The following is a 20,457-nucleotide window of genomic DNA, read 5'->3' on the forward strand; positions in this document are numbered from 1 at the left end:
ATAAAAAAAGTTGCATACTGAATACAGACGTTTACATTTTTCAGTAGAAAATGTAAATATTTCTTCTTTTTTTTTTTTTTTGCCTGTCTCATAAAAGTTACAAGGCAACAAAAGGCTTTCCACACCTTCCAGTAAGAACGAGAGTGAGGAAACACTCAAGACCTCCTTACATTATGTTAGATGCTTTAAAAGGATTGGTTTACCCAAATTAGAAAAGAAAATTCAAGGTTTTAAGATATCTGGCAGACCTCACTGTAAATGGTTTTTATTGGAACTTGGAGTTGAAACAAAGAAATAGTCCCTAAAAAAAATGTTCACAGTGAGGTCTGTGAATTATCCAGAGGCCTCGTTAGGCATGACAGTGAAAGGGAATGAAGGTACTTTAGCACCTGATTACTGCAATTTACTTGAAAACTCACTCGGTTTGGGGCGATATCTCAGTCAAACCTAAACACACCGACATGGTACACATATTTTAGATCCAGTGTGACATACACTTTCCGAGGATTTCATTATATCTGATGTCTCTTTCAGATAAATGTCCATAAATCCACTTATAAATCCTAGGGGGAAAAAAAGATGCTCCTTATAACTTCTGGACTTGCCTGAGAATCATCATGTTTTTAAGTTTTCTCTAGTATCAAAATAATCCAGTGATAGTTGTCTACATATCCATGGGTACACTGCAAACAGGAGCTGCTAAATGTTAAAAAGGCGTATTTTTAGTGGTCCCAAAAACATAAATACAGGCTAAAAAACAACAGGGCTGACTTTGAAAACCCGTGATCCTAGATATCTGGACATTATTTATGGAAATACCGTTTTTTTTTTGGTTTTTTTTTTTTTAATTCTAATGCTGTAAAATCCATTCACCTCTAAAAATAATAATTTTTTTTGTAATTTGGTAAACCAACCCTTTAAAACACATTGCAAAGTCAAGCACACAGATAACTTAAATGTAAAGAAAACTACATATTTACAAACGGTCTCATATTTACAGTAGAGGATTAGGGCCACATGTGGAAAAAAATTATTTGAGTTCTGAGATTAAAGTCGGAATTCTGACTTTTTATTAAAAGTCAATTTTTTTTATGTTTAAAAATATATATATTATTGAAGTTGTTATATATACTTTATTCTGAGAATTCAGACTATTTTTTTAAGTCAACATTTCTTTTGTAATTTTGTTTTTTTTAAAGTCAGAATTCTGAGAATAAAGCCAGAATTTGGACTTTATTTTCAGAATTCTGACTTCATTCTCAGGATGCTGACTTTAAACTCAGTAAAGTGTCCCTAATCCTCTTCCGTACATATTGCTCTGATGGGTCTCATGTGGAGTTTATCTGAGAGGAGGAACTGCTGCTGCCGGAGCTCTTAGTCTTCTGCCCTCTGGTGGCGCTGGGTTGCCGCTGCACTCGCTGGCTGGACGCCTCTCTGCTCTTCTCGCCGTGGCTCGCTCCAGCTTTACCGCGCACTGCTTGGGACAAAGCAAGAAAACGCAGCGAGTTGAAGGATTACGATTGTTGCGTCACAAGACCCAAAACGACATGAGAAATGGAAAATGGCGATGACATGGAAAACATACAAATGCATTTTAACACAAAGATTTCCTAAATAATAAAGACAGTCTCTCAGGGTTTTTTTTCATGTTACCGCCTCACTTGGTCTGGTATGACCAGTAGCTGATTATATTTCAATGTTTTTTTATACAGCACTTTGGTGCTTCTTTGTTCAACACTTTGGTCAGCTTAAGCTGTGTTTAAATGTGCTCTAGAAATAAACTTTACTTAATTAATTAGATATTAACGTCAGCAAACTTTCCACAGTTTACTGCGCTTGAAAAACCTTCCACTAGCTTGATGAACAACATCTACATACAAAAAAGAAAGCCTGGTATATTATCAACTATTTTACTACAAAAAGCACTACACGGCAACAACCAGTATTTAAGGAGTAGTATAGTGGGAACATTGGGGTAGAGTTTTTCATTCAATAAAAGATGCAGCCAGTTTAATAGTACAAGTGTTTTAGTTTTGTATGACAAAATGTTGTGTTTTATCTCAGTCATACAGTAGATGTTACATTAACTTTGTTAATGTAACACACCTTTCTCGACAGCAATGGCTTTCACCAGTTAGTTATGGTTCATATCGCGGCAGACTACAAAAAAAAGTGTGTCCTGCTGCTGTTGAAGATTGTTTGAATTCCCATTCTCTGCCATCGTCAGCATATTTGGCGAGAAAGAACCACAACGTTTACGCACAGGAAATCGTTTTTTGGAAATTGTGAATCGATTTAGAATGATGAAACAAATTTTTTATTTTTTTTTAACTTTACTGCTATTAATGAAGCATACTGCTGTTTATAAATCAGAAGTTCACACATCACCCAAAACTATGTCGTGCAGTGAATATGTCCACTTGAGGGCAGGTTAACACACACACACACACACACACACACACACACACACACACACACACACACACACACACACACACACACACACACACACACACACACACACACACACACACACACACACACACACACACACACACACACACACACACACACACACACACACACACACACACACACACACACACACACACACACACACACACTCCACTCGACATTATGAAATGAGGACAGCACAGCATATAGTTTGCCACGCTCTTGGTCCCTATGGTGATGTAAACATGCACAGCACTTGATATAAGAAAGGCATGCAGGCGGACAGATGGAGGTGTAGGACAAAGGGCGCCAGAGGGGACCTTGAGAGTGAGGAGCGCTAGCGTCTTGGGGGCCGTAGACCACAATCTTAGTGTTGACCCTTGTGGCTCTGGGGACAGACGCTGAGGGGGGAGCTGCAGGAGGCTTAGGGCTCTTTCCAGAGACCAAAGAGTCTTCTTCTTCAGCAAACAGGAGGCACAGAAAAAAAAAAAAAAAAAAAAAGAATTCAAGGGGGATAGAAAAGAAATTAGAAAGCACCGTGACATGCACACAGTGAGGAGCAGCTTCTTCTTTTTTTATGACTATCTACTGTATATCCTTGCTCTTCAGTTCACCTCCATTTATGTGGAAAACCCCACTATGGGGTGGAGTGAAGAGGGAATTTAGTTAGTGAGGGGATTAGGTGGTGCAAAGTGCAAGACAAGAACCTCTACTACACTGTGTGCCCTACTTAAGTAAAAAGGAATGTGAATATTTTACATGCTTGAAAAGCAAAGTGAGAAGCAAAGAGCACAGGGAGAATAACGAGAGCAAACAGAAAGGTAAAGTCTGTCGGTTAATAAATATTTGAAAAATTCCAAAAGTTGTTTTCTACACTTTGATATGAAAGGCTGAGAGCCAGTGCTTTGCAGACCTTGAGCTCTTTCACGCAGTAGAAAGGGATCCACACACACACACAGACACACTCCACACACAAAATTTCCAAAAGCGCTTTCTATTTCCCATAGTTTGGGTTATTTCCTCTCACAGCTTTTAACCAAAACTTTTGGACTTCTGAGAGAACCAACAGGGATTATTTGAAGAGGCGTTTGACAGTTAAGGCGGGTGATTTGCAGGAGAGTTATTATGCCCAATGAATGCAGGCGTTACGTGTCACAATGTTACATTCCCAACATGACAAGTACGAGACGAGCAACATTTTTCCCTTATGGTTGCAGAAAAAGCACAGGCCTAGCTATACCATGAATGATTGCTTCATTCCATTTAGGTATACAAGAGAGCAAGCATGAACTGGGAATAGAGCTGGGTGAAAAAATATCAAATATCACAATATTTTGGACCAAATTCACTGATATTGCAGCGATATTGTGGGGTTGACTATTGGTGCTTTCGCAAAATATTAACACAAGGAGAGTTTTGATAAATAATCACCAATAATGTGGATAAAACGACTAAAGTGGGTAAAGTTAAATAACAGAACAGCTAGTAAGTCTGGTAAGTTCAGAAATGACATCACTTTAGGGCGCCCGGACAACCTTTGCTGCATGTCATTCCCCCCCCTCTCTCCCCTTTCATTTCTTCAGCTGTCCTGTCAATAAAGGCCTAAAAATGTCCAAAAAATAATCTTAAAAGAAAGAAAAAAATGACATCACTTAACTGTCACGCAGCTTGTAAAACCAGGAAAAGACAACACCTGTGTCATATCACAATTTTACTAAATTGAACTGAGGCAACAAAGCTAAACAAACATTTCCCATCAGTTATCATCCTAACATTTAATCACTTCCTCGTTCATAACAGACACTCAGGGTTTCACCCTAAGCAGTAAATTGGGATTTCGGGACACTTGTGAATCCTTGTCATCATTTTGTGTCTTTGCTGATGTGTGTAGAGTTGCACAACTGGCAATCTTTAAAATAAATGTTCCAATCCTGAAAGTAACTCAACACACTTTTAGATTCATACTATCAGGAAATGATCCAACACGTGTGGCGTTGGACATCAATAAGAATAGCACTGCAAATGAAACCTCCCAATGAGACAACATTTTATATATTTATTTGTCGTTTTCTTGGGTGTTCCCTGAGCCGTTTTGACAACCATCCAATATAAGATTTTTTTTTTTATTTTAAATTTTTTTTTGCAGCTGTGAGCAGCTTCTGCCATTTCCTTCGTGCATCGCATTGTTGGAGAATACTTTCCAACAACAGTGCAAACGGTGACAGGAAAAAGGAGGGCTCTGCAGCGGGTAATTAAACCCACCCAGAACATTTGGGGGAGGTGTCTGCACATAGCCCAAAAGGACCCTAAAAGAAAATACCTGCCCCCCAGAAACAGCCTGTTCACCCTGCTGCCGTCTAGCAAACGATACAGAAGCATCCGCTGTCTTACCACCAGACTATAATAATAATAACTTTATTTGATATAGCACCTATTACAGACAAAGTCACAAAGTGCTTCACATGATAAACATTTGTAAAAGTACAGTAAGATCCAACAGAAAATAAGCAAGGAAAAAATATTGAAAGACCAATGAAAATCATTTAAAAGATTAAAACCTAAAACCCAAAGTTACAAACACGAGTCAAATGCGAATTTAAACAAGTGCACGGCAGAGCAGATTCTTTCCTCAGGCTGTAAGACTCGCCAACTCATCCTCCCAACTCCAACATAAAAAACGTGCTGGTGTTTTTTTGGGCGGGTAGCATATAGAGCTGCACGATATGAGGAAAATATCCAACTACGATTATTTTGACAGATATTGCGATAGGATTCACGACATTGGAGGGAATCATCATTTTTGTATTACTCTCATTTTCCTTGAAAAATAAAAAATAAAAATGTAAATGATTTATAGTGTGATTTCTGCAAGTATCTGTACCAAACTAAGATTTTTTTTCTTAAGTCTGTAGGATAGGATTTGTAGGCCGGGACATCTCTGCAGCACAATACTTAATTCAGAATGGTTTGACACATATTTTACCTTTAACAAATATTGCAGCCCCCTGCGATTTGGATATTGCACTAGTCCATGTAGTGATTTCGATAAAACTGTGATTAAATGTGCAGCCCAAGTACCATAAAGGGACTACAATGTGCATTTCATTGTGCAACCCTGTGTTGCAGAATGGCAATCAATAAAGCTAAATTTATGTTTTTTTTAGTGTGCATACAGATTTTTTTTCTCGGATCGTGAGGCCTCTGCTGATTCCCACCCGTATTATATATTAAATCGCAAATGGTTATTTACACCTGCACTAGTTTTGTTAGTACATGGACTATGAGCCTTAAAACTGGTGTGGTGGAAGTTTTCCTATGAAGCAGCAGCGTTTAGAAATATCAATGATCAAATGAAAACGAATAACGACTGTTTGAGAATTAAACGAAAGTTTGGTCTTTGAGTATTTATTCACATTTGCAAATGGAGAAAACACTGTTTCAAAAGGTACACGCAGCACAACTGAAAATGTCTTTCCTAACTAGAAACCTAAAAATCAAAACATCTTATAGTGAAGAAACTCCATTAAGCCACCCCTCTTCAAATATCTTTATGCTATTGCTCACAGTCTACAAGGCCAGCTCTCTCACTGGTGCCTTTAAGTCTACAGGAAGGAACAGGATTATGTGGAGGTTTAAAACAATCTTTAAATAAATGGTCAATATCATTAAACAAATGGTTAAAATAAAATTTGCCACCACACTAGCTTTTTGTCTGTGATCTAAATAACTAAATAAATAGTCATTGTTCAGGTTGCAGAGTGCAGACACTAACCTCTGGCATCTGTTGGTGCTGTGGTGATGCTAGTGGCGTGGGAGGCAGATGAAGTCTCTCCGCCGCTGCAGCTGTCTGCTACCCTCTGGCCTGCACACATGGCCTTCAGAGTCTGGAAGACTGCTTGAGGAGCCACATTCATCTTTAACAGGTCCACTATGATCCTGGCAGGGCATGGAGACGAGTGGAAGGATGTGAAATCAGGGTTTCAGATTCAGGAGTCTGGAGTCTGATTAGATTACACTTACTTGAAGACCTCTTGGTCCATGGTGATGCCTGCAGCCTGGGTTACTTCAAACAGCTCTGCCTCTTCAGCACTAAGGACTTTCTTCTTCTTGATGGCATATTTCTGCACGTTACTGGTGACCACCAGCGCAGGGGAGTCCGGGGCGGAGGGCGCCGTTTGTTGCGGTTGTTGAGACATCAGTGATGGATACCTGAGTGGACGTGAATGGGTGGTTTAGATGAGGATAAAATGATAAATGAAAATAACTCGATCAATAAGACTGTGGCGTTATTGTTCGACCAGACTGTAAGAAAGCTCCAGGATTTCCATATACCCACTTAAAAATGACCAATGACATGCAACAACATACTTTCCATTATATTTTTGATATATTTTGAACGGTCATCTGTGTTTTTCTTCTGCACATAGGCTGAATAAAGGTATTTCCACCGTAAATTGGTGCATACATTTCTATGATATGCCCCCCACCACCCCAACACTCCCAAAGGCAGATTCTGGCCCAGCACAATATACCGACTACAAAACATTAGACTACACCACTGGTTTTAACAGTTAGCTAACGTTACCCGCCCAGAATGAAAACATGGAGGAACAGACGCGAAAATTATTAACATACCGATCAACTATTCTGTAAAAAAACAAAAAACCACATACCGTTAGATTTGGTTATGAGTTTAAGAGGTTTAGAGTATCGTTAGGAACAACAGTCCTACTCATGGATGTATTCTGGATGTATGTGAGGCGCGCTAAAAATACGTCATCAACACAAGACAAATCGTATTTATATTTGTCATTTGTCAATGGTTTTTTTTGGGACTTGTAGTCAGCACAAATGTATCAAGCAGGATTTCTTTTTATCAGTGGTGGAACAAGTATTTAGATATTTTACTTATAGTAAAAATAGTAAAGATACTCTGGTAGAAGTACTGCATGATGTGATTCAAGTCAGCTAAATGCAAAACAAATAACTGTGGTACTGCGCATGCGCTTCCAAGAAGGAAAACGATGGCATCTCAAGTTTCTCGTTATCTGCACGAGGCGATGCCTCACATTTACGTTACACTACCCGTATCATATCAGAAAACGAAAATTTGTGACACGATAACGAAAACACAAAACAGAGAAGACGAAAGAACGGCGTTATAAGCTAATGCCGCTTACCGAGCGAAACCGGAAGTACTTGCGGGATTCTCCTCTCGCACCTGCTCAGTCCTCTGCGCCGTCGTCCAAGAATGGCCGCTGCTGCAGCAGGAATAAACAAGCAGGGCGCCGTAGCGACGATGGAGCCCTGTATCCGACACGGGAGGGGAGCTCATGGAAACACGGTCAAGGTTGGTATATTGTCACTGAAATCCACATCTAAGTTACGTTGGCGGTGGCTATGCTGTTTGGGTTAGTTTGCACGAACGGTCGACTGCAGGCTCGTCTTCGTGGCTTCTGATTTTTGGGTGAATGCTGCTGCTGCGTTGGCGTTGGTGGCAGTGGATGCTAAACAGACAGCTAGATGCTATGATAGCCGAGTTGTATCAGTAGAAGGTTACTGCTTACGTATATTATAACAAACCTCGCTAGGTTCTTTGTCCAGTAGCGTCATGCTAACAAGTTTACCATCGCTACAGGCGTCACTGGGGTTGCCATTTAGGTTGACTGCAGCTCTTCTGTGTGGTAGCATAGCTCACTAACGTCATCGATTTTAAAAGTCACTGCACAGTGTGCATTAGAATATGCCTCTCTCTCTCTCTCTCTCTCTCTCTCTCTCTCTCTCTCTCTCTCTCTCTCTCTCTCTCAAATTGTGTTTAACAGATATCAACATAGCACCATCTAAAATGCTTAGAGTCAAGGTGACTGAATCTAATTGACTCTTCTGCATTCTCCTTGGCTTCTTGTAGAGCATCCCTCTGCATGCTCAATAATAATAATAATCTTTTATTTATAGAGCAATTTTCAAACTCCATGTTACAAAGTGCTTCACAAAACAATGAAACAAGCTAGTCATAAAAACATCAGGTTTCTTTGAAACCACATATAAAAACTGATTCAGTGTATGAAAACCTGTCTAGCGTAGGTAAGGAAAGAAAAGAAGACATTTTAAAAGGATAAAAGACCGTAAAATTAGAAAAAAAGACTCCAATACATCATTACCTTACATGTCATTTAGCTGACTCTTTTATCCAAAGCGACTTCCAGTTAAGTGCTTTCAACCTTGAAGGTCCAAACTCTGGACAGCAAGAAGTAAGTGCAAGTGCATTAGCTTTAAATAAGCCAAACTACAAAGAGCCATATGAAAGTGCAAGATAAAAGTATGTTTTAAGAAGGGACTTTAAGGAGATCACTGACTGAGGTGACCTGATATCCTCAGGAAGAGCGTTGTATAGTGTGAAATCAGTGCCGGCTATTAAATATGTCTTCCTGCTGGCTTTTCTCTGCAGCAGTGGCTGTCACATTGGTTGTCTGGAAGGTAATCGATAAGTGTTAATTCACTTGTAATTGCAGGTGCTGGAGTGTGGTGTATGCGAGGACGTCTTCTCTCTCCAGGGGGACAAGGTCCCTCGTCTCCTGCTCTGTGGTCACACAGTGTGCCATGATTGTCTAACCCGGCTGCCCCTCCATGGTAGAGCGGTCCGCTGCCCCTTTGACAGACAGGTCACTGAGCTGGGTGAGTAAGAGCCTATCTGTTACTAGGGATCGACCGATGCTGGTTTTTCAAGGCCGATACCGATTATTGGTAGTTAATGAAACCGAGAACCGATATTTGGAACCAATATGCATTTACAGGGAAAATGGAAATCTTCAAGTCAAAATTAAGATTTTGGAATGTTAAAAACTCCAACACAAAATCTTGTTTAAATGTTTGAAGCAATTATTTAATAAATTAGAAACTTTCAACATAATACCCAGTAAAAAATAGTCAGTGTTGTGGGTGGGACATTAAAGGTGCAGTAGGTTAGACTTGTAAAACTAACTTTCTGTCATATTTGCTGAAACTGACCCTATGTTCCAGTAGAACTACATGAAGCAGGTAATAAAAAAAAAAAAAAATATATATAATAAAAAAAAAAAAAAATATATATATATATATATATATATATATATATATATATATATATATCTGGCTCCTCTGGCACCACCTACAGCCTGTAGTGTGATGAAGTAGACCACTTTTTAATTCATTAACTTTATCGGTTATCAGGCAAATAACACGCCGATACAGATAATCTGCAAACTGCCAAAAAAACGTCCCAATAATCTGTCTATCCCTAGCTGTTACTACGGTAACATGCAAATATATCTATCTCCTGTCTGAATTGTTTTATTTACATTTTCAGGCATCTATCATTTTGAATTTATCTTTGTCAGTTGTTTTAATGCTTTGGTTTAAAGGTTTAAAGTTACACTCAGTAAACACACTTACTGCTACAGAAGTTGGTGTACATCCAGTTGACAGTATGGAAGCCATTATTTCACTATTCCTTCATTCCTGTTTTCTCTATATTAAAAGGTGGAACTCTTCCCTTTCTCTGTCATTTAGTCTTAAAGTGTTTTCTTCTTTTCCTCATCTGTTTAGGGGACTCTGGAGTTTGGGGTCTGAAGAAGAACTTTGCTCTGCTTGAACTCTTGGAGCGACTCCAGAATGGAGCTACCAACCAGTCGGGAATGGCGGAGGATGCCCTGAGAGGCATGGGAGAAGTAAGAGTACTGATAGATCGGATATTTACACCACCCTCACACCTACCGCTCCTTTCACTCACAACTCTTCTTCTTACCCAGTGTATAATCCGATGTGATGAGGACGAGAGCCACACGGCCTCCATGTACTGCACCGTGTGTGCCACCCACCTGTGTGCCGAGTGCTCCCAGCTCACCCACTCCACCCGCACGCTGGCCAAACACCGCCGGGTGCCGCTGGCTGACAAGCCTCACGAGAAGACTCTGTGCCCGCAGCATCAGGTCCACGCCATCGAGTTTGTCTGCCTGGAGGAGGCCTGTCAGTCTGGGCCGCTCATGTGCTGTGTGTGTAAGGAGTACGGCAAGCACCAGGGACATAAGGTATTTTGGAGGAAAATTTGGAGCCGTTCGCCAAACCATCGGCCAATCAGCGTTGGTTTTGAGGCGGGTTTAGGTGTGACGCAACGAGAAGGACAGATGGTTTATCCAATCAGCTAACCAGTATTTTCAGACAGCGGTAGCCCTAATTCTGTTAGCTGCTCGCTAATGCTTTTTTCTCTTGGATGCTTCTTTTGGAATATGGACCGGGAACCTGAAATGGTGCCTTTTTATTCCTAAATTCTCGTTACACAAATGGCAAATATTCTTTACCGACATGTTGCTTGCTTGCTGAGCTAACGAGCTATGCTTTGCCTGCAGCAGCAGGGGTTAGCCTGGCTTGTGGTTGTATTTTCATACACTTCGATGATTTGATTGGTTGATTTGGATCACCAAAATAGGTGGTTAAAATCAAACAAATAATTCCCAGTGGCTTAGGCCTGGTTGCGGGCAACTTAGGCCCGGTGGGCCAGTAGGCTTGCAATACACTGGGGGAAACACTGCTCATGTGTTCTTTCCTGTCTTTCCTTTCAGCACGCTGTTCTTGAGACCGAAGCTAACCAGATCCGTGCATCCATTCTGGACATGGCCCACTGCATCCGCACCTTCACAGATGAAGTGTCCGAGTACTCAAGGAAGCTGGTGGGCATCGTGCAGCAAATAGAAGGTGGAGAGCAGATAGTCGAGGACGGAGTAGGCATGGCACACACTGAACACGTGAGATATGTCACAGGACTTTCTCCTCATAGGAAAACATCGCCGATTGGGCTTTTCTCCTGGCGCTAACAACTTCTCCGTGTCTTTTTTTATTATTATTTTTTTTTTGCCAGGTCCCCGGCACAGCAGAGAGCGCCCGCTCCTGTGTCCGAGCTTACTTCGCCGACCTTCACGAGACTCTGTGTCGGCAGGAGGAGATGGCCCTGAGCGTGGTGGACGCTCACGTCAGGGAGAGGCTGATCTGGCTGAGGCAGCAGCAGGAGGACATGACCATCCTGCTGTCCCAGGTCTCCACCGCCTGCCTGCACTGCGAGAAGACTCTTCAGCAGGTAGGAGACGCCATAAACACGGAGTATAATGTATAAACATGACCAGATCCAGATGAAGCCTCTAGTATCAGGATGATACCCATATAATGCAGTGATATATGTTAATGGGCTTATTTGTCATATAGCACCTTTTACAGACCAAGTCACACAGTGCTTCCAAGAAATAAATAACCCAATAACTCTAAAATGAACAAGCAAAAAAAGAATAAAATAACAATTGAAATGAAAATTAAAAACGGTAAAATAAAACTTTAAAACAAAGCAAGTATAATAGTCTTCAGCTACATTTTAAAGCGTCAACAGAGACCACAGGTCCGTTGAATTTCTCACCTGATTCATATACTATCGATCATAATGTTTCCAATGATGCCCCATATGTCCATATTTACTGTAGAATTATGGAGAAAATCAAGTTCAAAAATACATATTTTGACGTTGATATTGCAACAGATGCTGACTTTGCACTGCCCCCTAACGGCCAAAAATGCTTGTCTGTTGAATTTCTCACCTGATTCATATCACAAGCATATTTGGCCGTTAGGGGGCAGTGCAAAGTCAGCATCTGTTGCAATATCGACGTCAAAATATGTATTTTTGAACTCTATTTTCTCCATAATTCTACAGTAAATATGGACATATGGGGCATCATTGGAAACATTATAATATATAGTATACAGTGGGGGAAATAAGTATTTGACCCCTTGCTGATTTTGCAGGTTTGCCCACTTACAAAGAATGCAAAAATCTACAATTGTAATCATATGTACATTCTAACAGTGAAAGACAGAATCCCAAAGAAAATTCCAGAAAATCACATCATATGAATTTATTAAAATTGATAACCATCTGATGAGGAAAAACAAGTATTTGACCCCCTGGACAAACAGCATGTTAATATTTTGTAGAAAAGCCATTATTGACCAGCACAGATGTCAAACGGTTTTTATAGTTGGTGACAAGGTTTGTGCACATTTCGGCAGGGGATGTTGGCCCACCTCTCCCTGCAGACAGCCTCCAAATCATTCAGGTTCCGAGGTTGTCGCCTGGCAACTTGAATTTTAAGCTCCCTCCAAAGATTTTCAATCGGATTCAGGTCTGGAGACTGGCTAGGCCACTCCAGAACCTTGATGTGCTTCTTCTTCAGCCACTCTTTTGTTGCTTTGGCGGTGTGCTTAGGGTCGTTGTCGTGCTGAAACACCCATCCTCGACCCATCTTCAGCTCTCTCACTGAGGGAAGGAGATGTCGGTCCAGAATTCCACGATACATGGCCCGTCCATCCTCCCCTCAATACGATGGAGTTGTCCCGTCCCCTTGGCTGAAAAGCACCCCCAAAGCATGATGTTGCCACCACCATGCTTGACGGTGGGGATGGTGTTCTTTGGGTTGTACTCGGTGTTCTTTGCCCTCCAAACACGACGAGTTGAGTTGAGGCCAAAAAGTTCTATTTTGGTCTCATCTGACCACATCACCTTCTTCCAGGCCTCTTCTGAGTCGTCCAGGTGGTGAATGGCAAACTTCATGCGGGCCTGTACATGTTTCTTCTTGAGCAGGGGGACCTTGCGTGCGCTGCAGGATTTCAATCCATGACGGCGTAGTGTGTTACCAACCGTTTCTTTTTGTACTGTGGTCCCAGCTGCCTTCCTTTGATTCATCAGTTCCCCCCTTGTGGTTTTGGGATGATTCCTCACCGTTCGCATGATCAGGGACACCCCACGAGGCAAGATCTTGTGTGGAGGACCAGACCGAGGGAGGTTGGCGGTGGTGTGGTGCTTCTTCCATTTCCTGATAACTGCACCGACAGTTGATTTTTTCTCTCCAAGTTGCTTTCCGATTCTCTTGTAGCCCATCCCAGCCTTGTGCAGATCAACAATCTTGTCCCTGATGTCCGTAGAAAGCTCTTTGGTCTTGCCCATGGTGGTGATGTTGGATGCTGGTTGTTTGGGTGTTGACAGGTGTCTTTTATACAGGTAACGAGGTGAGGATGGTGTATTTGATGTAGATAATTGGTTCAGATTGGGGCTGTGTCTTAAAGAAAGACTAACTGGCTTGTAGGAGCCAGAATACTTGCTGTTTGTCCAGGGGGTCAAATACTTGTTTTTCCTCATCAGATGGTTATCAATTTTAATAAATTCATATGATGTGATTTTCTGGAATTTTCTTTGGGATTCTGTCTTTCACTGTTAGAATGTACATATGATTAAAATTGTAGATTTTTGCATTCTTTGTAAGTGGGCAAACCTGCAAAATCAGCAAGGGGTCAAATACTTATTTCCCCCACTGTATTAATCAGGTGACAAATTCAACGGACAAGCATATTTGGCCGTTAGGGGGCAGTGCAAAGTCAGCATCTGTTGCAATATCAACGTCAAAATATGTATTTTTGAACTTGATTTTCTCCATAATTCTACAGTAAATATGGACATATGGGGCATCATTGGAAACATTATAATATATAGTATGTGAATAATATATATATATATATATATATATATATATATATATATATATATATATATATATATATATATATATATATATATTAGGGCTGCAACAACGAATCGATAAAATTCGATTACTAAAAAAAGTTGGCAACAAATTTAATTATTGATTCGTTGTGTCGCGCAACTATTAAAAAAATAAAATTTAGTTGAGCGCAGAGTGGAGCGAAAGAAAAGAAAAAAGAGCAGAGCGGGGGTAGACAAAAGACGGAGAGAGACCGGAGAGACCCGTAACGTTGTTCTGAAACACTCGGCGGAGGCAGAGAAATCAGTACGACCCAAGTCATCCAAGGTGTGGGAGCATTTCACACTAAATAAATCAAAAACGTGTTAATTGCAAGATAAGCAAAAGCGACACGGCATGGCACGGGCGCACCACGGTGATGAGTCTGCACCTAAAACGTAAACATGTTGGAGTCCTTGATGAGGAGGAAGGGAGTTCAACAGCAGGGTAAAGTCACTACACTATCCTACTTCTGTTCCGGTCTGAAGGGAGGAACGTACCGTCCCTCCAGTAGCTCTTCTGGTGCTGCCGTTTACTCGTTATCCAGCTGACTAGCATGACAAGCTAGCGTTAGCTCGGTAATAACAGTAATAAAGCAGGGGCGGTATACTTTACAAGACTAAAGACACGGTTTTATTCACTCGCCTTTTTTGGCCCATTCATTTTTCAATCTGTTGTCATGTATATATTATGTGCTTTTTCCCATATCCGTTATTGTTGACAAATATAATAGTGTGTGGTGTATAAACGAACTTAACTTGCACTTACTACAATGATGGTAATAATTTAATGAATAAGTGTGTGTGTGTCTGTCTGTCTGTCTGTGTGTCTTGTCTGTATCTGCTATTTGGGTTACTTACCTTTACACAACTATTAACTAAAACAACAAGTATGTATGTATTGAGTTGATGTAAATTAATGCTTTTTTTTTTATCTGATTCATTGATTAATCGAAAAAATAATCGACAGATTAATCGATTAGTAAAATAATCGTTAGTTGCAGCCCTAATATTAATATATATATATTTATTTATTTATTTATTTATTTATTTATTTATTTATTTATTTATAGCTGTGATCTGCACTGATGCAGAATAGCTCGATTTTGCGATTAACACTGCCACCCAATGGCTGAATCATGCATTTTTTAAGGTGGAATCGAAACTTAAAGAGAACCGGTGCGAATGTGGAGCCAAGTTCAGCGTCGTGAAAATTTTTTTTTTGAAAATGGGCATTATGACCCGAGGGTTAAAGGGAGTTGCACAGTAGTCTAGCTGGGATAATATAAAACCATGAATGATCATCTCTAGTAGGGCTGGGCGATATGGAGAAAATCAGATATCACGATATGCTTGACCAAATACCTCGATATTGATATTGCGGCGATATTCTAGGGTTGAGAATTGGGGCTTTCACAAAATATCTTCACACTTAGATTTTAGATAAATAATCATCAGTAATGTGGACCTAATGTCTAAGTGGGGAAAAGGCAAATAATAGAACAGTTACAACAGTCTGGTAAGTTCAGAAAATGACATCACTTTACTGTAATGCAGCCTTTCCTTTCAAACCAGGAAAAGACAACACTTGTGTCATATTACGATATTAAGATATCCAAAGTCTAAGACGATATCTAGTCATATATCACGATATCGATATATTGCCCAGCCCTAACCTCTAGCTCACGGTGCCTGTGTCCTGCTGTAGGATGACTGCAGAGTTGTGCTGGCGAAGCAGGAGATCAACTGTTTGCTGGAGACGCTTCAGAAGCAGCAGCACCAGTTCACAGAGCTGGCAGATCACATTCAGCTGGATGCTGGCATCCCCGTCACCTTCACCAAGGTACACTGTGTGTGTGTGTGTGTGTGTGTGTGTGTGTGTGTGTGTGTGTGTGTGTGTGTGTGTGTGTGTGTGTGTGTGTGTGTGTGTGTGTGTGTGTGTGTGTGTGTGTGTGTGTGTGTGTGTGCCCGTGTGCCCCTCTCATAGCTGGAGGCCTGCGTTGATCTGACACTAATTGTAAAGAGTTTTTGGGGTTTGTTCCAATATGCAACAATGTGCTCCGGTTTTCAGGACAACCGGGTCCACATCGGTCCGAAGATGGAGATCCGTGTAGTGACTCTCGGGCTGGATGGAGCTGGGAAAACCACCATCCTCTTCAAGCTGAAACAAGATGAGTTCATGCAACCCATCCCAACCATCGGTAAACGCATCGACAGCATAAATATCTTTTATAACGAATCCACAAGAATACAAAAGCTTTTGTTCTGAATGGAGCTTGTTTTCAATCTCTTTTTTTTTTTTTTTTCTTTCTTCTAAAGGTTTCAATGTGGAGACGGTGGAATATAAGAACTTAAAATTCACCATCTGGGACGTGGGTGGAAAACATAAGCTCCGACCCCTCTGGAAACACTATTACCTGAACACTCAAGGTATTGTATGTACTTTGAATATATAGTTTAATGTTGTCTAAACGTCACACACGTTCAACGCACTGTGCAGCATTTACAGCACATTTGACACACCCGCACACACACGCACACACTGAACAAAATTATAAACGCAGCACTTTTGTTTTTGCCCCCATTTTTCATGAGCTGAACTCACAGATCTCAAAGATCACAAAATGCTTATTTTTCTCAAATATTGGTCACAAATATGTCTAAATCTGTGTTAGTGAGCACTTCTCCTTTGCCGAGATAACCCTAACAACAGATACTGAGTGGTTTTCGGACCCCCCCCCGGGGAACCTCTCTAATACAGTAAAACTGCATATTTTAGAGTGGCCTTTTATTGTGGCCACCCTAAGGCACACCTGTGCATTAATCCTGCTGTCTAATCAGCATCTTGATATGCCACACCTGTGAGGTAGATGGATTATCTCAGTAAAGGAGAAGTGCTCACTAACACAGATTTAGACAGATTTGTGACCAATATTTGAGAGAAATAAGCATTTTGTGTACATAAAAAAAGTCTTTAGATCTTTGAGTTCAGCTCATGAAAAATGGGGGCAAAAACAAGTGTTGCATTTATAATTATGTTCAGTGTACATACATACAGTTTGTTTTTTAGTGTTCTTTTACTGTAGAGAGCTCAACACAAAATGCAGGTTCTGTATTATGTGATTTGGTTGCTGCAGTTTCAAACTCGCGTTTGATTGACTCGGTGAAAATGCAGAAGCTGTTGTCTTTTTATTTGATGCTCGTCAGAAATTTACAGCACACAGTGCCTTTTTTAAGTATTCACAGAGGTGCATTTAATAAATACTGACTTAGCAACACGTATTGTGTATTTTATATGGTAATTGATTTAGACTTTAGACACTTTGTAGAGAGATCTGTTTTCACTTAGACATTACACCATTGTCAACAAAAGACCCATTAAACCTACTTTGATTGAATGTGTTGAGACGAACAAACATGATTTTAGAGACTTGGGAATCTGGTCCAGTAGCTTGATCATAGTTAACCATTGAGTTGTCCAAATGAAAAATATTTTTCCAGCATTTTATTTGACAATTTTGTCATTTTTCCCGCTGTAACTTTTTTCCAAGTTTTTTGCCCCTTCTTCCGATATCTTTTTTTTTTTTTTTTTTTTTTTCAACGTTCTTTTATCATTGTTTTTTTCAAATGCAATAAAATTGAATAAAACACTCACATTCAGTGCAAGTAGTTAACTCGTCATTAACTTACTTGTGAAGAGAGTATTTTTTTTTTTTTACAATTTGGTTGAAAAAAAATAGAAACTTTTTGAAAATGGGTCAGATTTGACCCGAGGACAACAGGAGGGTTAAGTTAGACAAAGGCTCAGTAATACCAAAAAGGAAAGCGTGAAAATGCACCCTTGAAGGAAACTATTATCTTCAATATGAACTTAAAACATATTGATATTTTTTTATTCATAGGTGATTTTTATCTCTCTAACTCTTGTGTGGCATCATAAACCTAAAATGTATTTGCTGAATGATTTCTAAAGTAGATGTTGGAAGTTAACGCTGTAGCTCTCTTCCCTCCCTCTTGTTGTGCGTGTGCAGCGGTGGTGTTTGTGATTGACAGCTGCCACAGGGACAGACTGATGGAGGCGCACAGTGAGCTGGCCAAACTACTGACGGAGAAGGAGCTGAGAGACGCCTTGTTGCTCATCTTTGCAAACAAACAGGTATATTTATATTGTATTTATATTGTAGGTCATTGGTAGCGTAGAAATCTAGATGCATCCTAGTGGCAGCAAATGTAATTTGCAGCCAGGGAGTCTAGCAACTCTCCGTTGGCTTGCGAGCTGGAAAAACCAAACTCTGGCTGGGCCAATCACATTGTGTATAGAGTCGGTGGGCGGGCTTATGGCTGCTGCTGCTGCTGGGAACGGCGGTCTTTCAAATCGGTTTCGGCCGTGACTCTGGAAGACTTTGAGTTCAGCTTTTCTTTGAGAAAAGAACAAAGAACGGCACAGAAGTCATTCTTAAAAAAGGAAGATGTGTTCGGAGTTTTGCCGACCGGATATGGCGAAAGTTTGAAGTTTAATCTATCAACTAGCTCCGCTACCTTCTTCGTTGCTCTGTCTGGTTGTAGCGCTATCCTATTACGTGCAGAGAGAATTTGAAAGACAACCGTTTATCCCGCCCCTCGGATTGAGCTCTGCCAATGGTGAGTTTCTACATCTTGATGTGGGTCTGGCTTTTCAGGCTAGGTCATTGGTGCTTTTTTTTAATACACTGAATATAGAGCTGCAAAGATTATTCAAACTATTTTGAGTTTACATCTCTGCAGTCTACATTTCTTCCTAAATGTGAATATTTTCTAGTTTCTTCTCTACTCTGTGACAGTAAACTGAATATCTTTTGAGTTGTGGACAAAACAAGACATTTTAGGACATCATCTTGGGCTTTGGGATCACTGATCCATATATTTTTTTTTTTTATCATTTTCTGACATTTCACAAACCAAACAACTAATCAATGAAAATAATCGACACATTATTCGACAATGGAAATAATCGTTAGTTGTGTGCATGGGGAGCGTGTGGTAGAGCAAGGGAGAGAGTGACGGCGATTAGCTTCGGAGCGAGTACTCTAGAGAGGCATAGTGTTCTTTCTGACCACGGTGGGAAATCTGGAGCAGGAAAAGGTTAACCCTCTCCTTGATTTCACGTCGTTTATGGAGAAGGAGAACCAGGAAATGTAGTACTGCTTTGCCAGACCCTCCTCCAGTAAGCTTTGGAGGAGGGTCTGGCTACTCCACATAGCATAAATCACACTTAAGCGGTTAAGTCTTTTTCTGTTTAAGTACATTGAGAGTCTCATATCTTGTATGTGCGACACACTCGTGGTGAATACATCTGATTGGAATAACCTTGTCTAAGCTCAGACAGAGTTGATGATCAGTTTGCATGTCTGCAGGACGTCCCGGGCGTCGTGTCTGTGGAGGAGATGACGGAGCTGCTGAGCCTACACAAGCTGTGCTGCGGGAGGAGCTGGCACATCCAGGGCTGCGACGCCCGCAGCGGGATGGGCCTCCACGAGGGGCTGGATTGGCTCTCCAGACAGCTGGTTGCCGCTGGTGTCCTGGACGTTGCCTAAATGTAAAAAAAAAAAAAAAAAAAAAACCCTCTGTGTTTTGGCCCGTACTGACTCCCCCCTAACGACCCCCCCCCCCCAGCCTTTTGAGTCCCGCTCATCGGTTCCTCCCACCACTTCCAAATATTAACTCTGAAGACTGCGAGCTTTACGCCAGCCCTCCTCATCTTTCCTCCTTTGTGCACCAGCGTGGGCAAAGAAAACCAAACTTTCTCTAGCTTCACTGAATCGATGCACGGAAACTACAAAACCACCCACCCTCCGAGAAATAAACCCAATGGCCCCAAAACCTGAGTTCAGACTACAAACTCCCATCCTGGTACTACCTACTTTGATTGAATGTGTTGAGACGAACAAACATGATTTTAGAGACTTGGGAATCTGGTCCAGTAGCTTGATCATAGTTAACCATTGAGTTGTCCAAATGAAAAGTATTTTTCCAGCATTTTATTTGACAATTTTGTCATTTTTCCCGCTGTAACTTTTTTCCAAGTTTTTTGCCCCTTCTTCCGATATGCCTTTTTTTTTTCCAACGTTCTTTTATCTTTGTTTTTTTCAAATGCAATAAAATTGAATAAAACACCCACATTCAGTGCAAGTAGTTAACTCGTGGCCCGTACTGACTCTCCCCTAACGACCCTCCCCCAGCCTTTTGAGCCCCGCTCATCGGTTCCTCCCACCACTTCCAAATATAAACTCTGAAGACTGCGAGCTTTACGCCAGCCCTCCTCATCTTTCCTCCTTTGTGCACCAGCGTGGGCAAAGAAAACCAAGACAGCGTACACGTAACGTAACACATTGCTTACTTTCGTTTTTCTTCCT

General features: G+C 40.9%; 2 protein-coding genes across 6 annotated transcripts; one reads left to right on the forward strand and one right to left on the reverse strand.

Annotated features, from left to right (window-relative positions):
- Window positions 1-1,233: 1,233 nt before the first annotated feature.
- On the reverse strand, window positions 1,234-7,220 carry mzt2b (mitotic spindle organizing protein 2B). 2 transcript variants are annotated; one of them, XM_028601758.1, is made up of 5 exons: window positions 7,128-7,220; window positions 6,475-6,663; window positions 6,227-6,390; window positions 2,775-2,912; window positions 1,234-1,474 (listed from the first exon to the last, which is right to left on the reverse strand). In XM_028601758.1, exons 2-5 carry the CDS (start codon window positions 6,648-6,650, stop codon window positions 1,329-1,331), a joined length of 624 nt encoding a protein of 207 aa, XP_028457559.1. In that variant the 5' UTR covers window positions 6,651-6,663; window positions 7,128-7,220; the 3' UTR covers window positions 1,234-1,328. The 2 variants fall into 2 exon arrangements, with proteins under 2 accessions (XP_028457559.1, XP_028457558.1); XM_028601757.1 differs by lacking the exon at window positions 2,775-2,912.
- Window positions 7,221-7,510: 290 nt separating this feature from the next.
- Window positions 7,511-19,665, forward strand: trim23 (tripartite motif containing 23). 4 transcript variants are annotated; one of them, XM_028601926.1, is made up of 11 exons: window positions 7,511-7,804; window positions 8,967-9,129; window positions 10,039-10,160; window positions 10,242-10,520; window positions 11,052-11,234; window positions 11,348-11,563; window positions 15,774-15,908; window positions 16,137-16,266; window positions 16,385-16,495; window positions 18,097-18,221; window positions 19,459-19,665. In XM_028601926.1, exons 1-11 carry the CDS (start codon window positions 7,706-7,708, stop codon window positions 19,636-19,638), a joined length of 1,743 nt encoding a protein of 580 aa, XP_028457727.1. In that variant the 5' UTR covers window positions 7,511-7,705; the 3' UTR covers window positions 19,639-19,665. The 4 variants fall into 4 exon arrangements, with proteins under 4 accessions (XP_028457727.1, XP_028457726.1, XP_028457728.1 ...); XM_028601925.1 differs by having other exon boundaries at window positions 19,444-19,648; XM_028601927.1 differs by having other exon boundaries at window positions 11,052-11,210; window positions 19,444-19,648.
- Window positions 19,666-20,457: the final 792 nt, after the last annotated feature.

The sequence above is a fragment of the Perca flavescens genome, chromosome 16 (genome assembly GCF_004354835.1).
Source record: "Perca flavescens isolate YP-PL-M2 chromosome 16, PFLA_1.0, whole genome shotgun sequence".
NCBI classification, from domain to species: domain Eukaryota; kingdom Metazoa; phylum Chordata; class Actinopteri; order Perciformes; family Percidae; genus Perca; species Perca flavescens.

Excerpts from the sequence above, each read along its gene's own strand:
- trim23 (XM_028601925.1), top strand. The coding sequence starts at position 7,706 with ATGGCCGCTGCTGCAGCAGGAATAAACAAGCAGGGCGCCGTAGCGACG. Across the intron at positions 10,521-11,051 it reads GCAAGCACCAGGGACATAAG|CACGCTGTTCTTGAGACCGA; the intron begins GTATTTTGGAGG and ends CTTTCCTTTCAG. Across the intron at positions 15,909-16,136 it reads TCCCCGTCACCTTCACCAAG|GACAACCGGGTCCACATCGG; the intron begins GTACACTGTGTG and ends TCCGGTTTTCAG.
- mzt2b (XM_028601758.1), bottom strand. The coding sequence starts at position 6,650 with ATGTCTCAACAACCGCAACAAACGGCGCCCTCCGCCCCGGACTCCCCT. Across the intron at positions 2,913-6,226 it reads AGCACCAACAGATGCCAGAG|AAGAAGACTCTTTGGTCTCT; the intron begins GTTAGTGTCTGC and ends TGTTTGCTGAAG. Across the intron at positions 1,475-2,774 it reads TAGCGCTCCTCACTCTCAAG|TGCGCGGTAAAGCTGGAGCG; the intron begins GTCCCCTCTGGC and ends TGTCCCAAGCAG.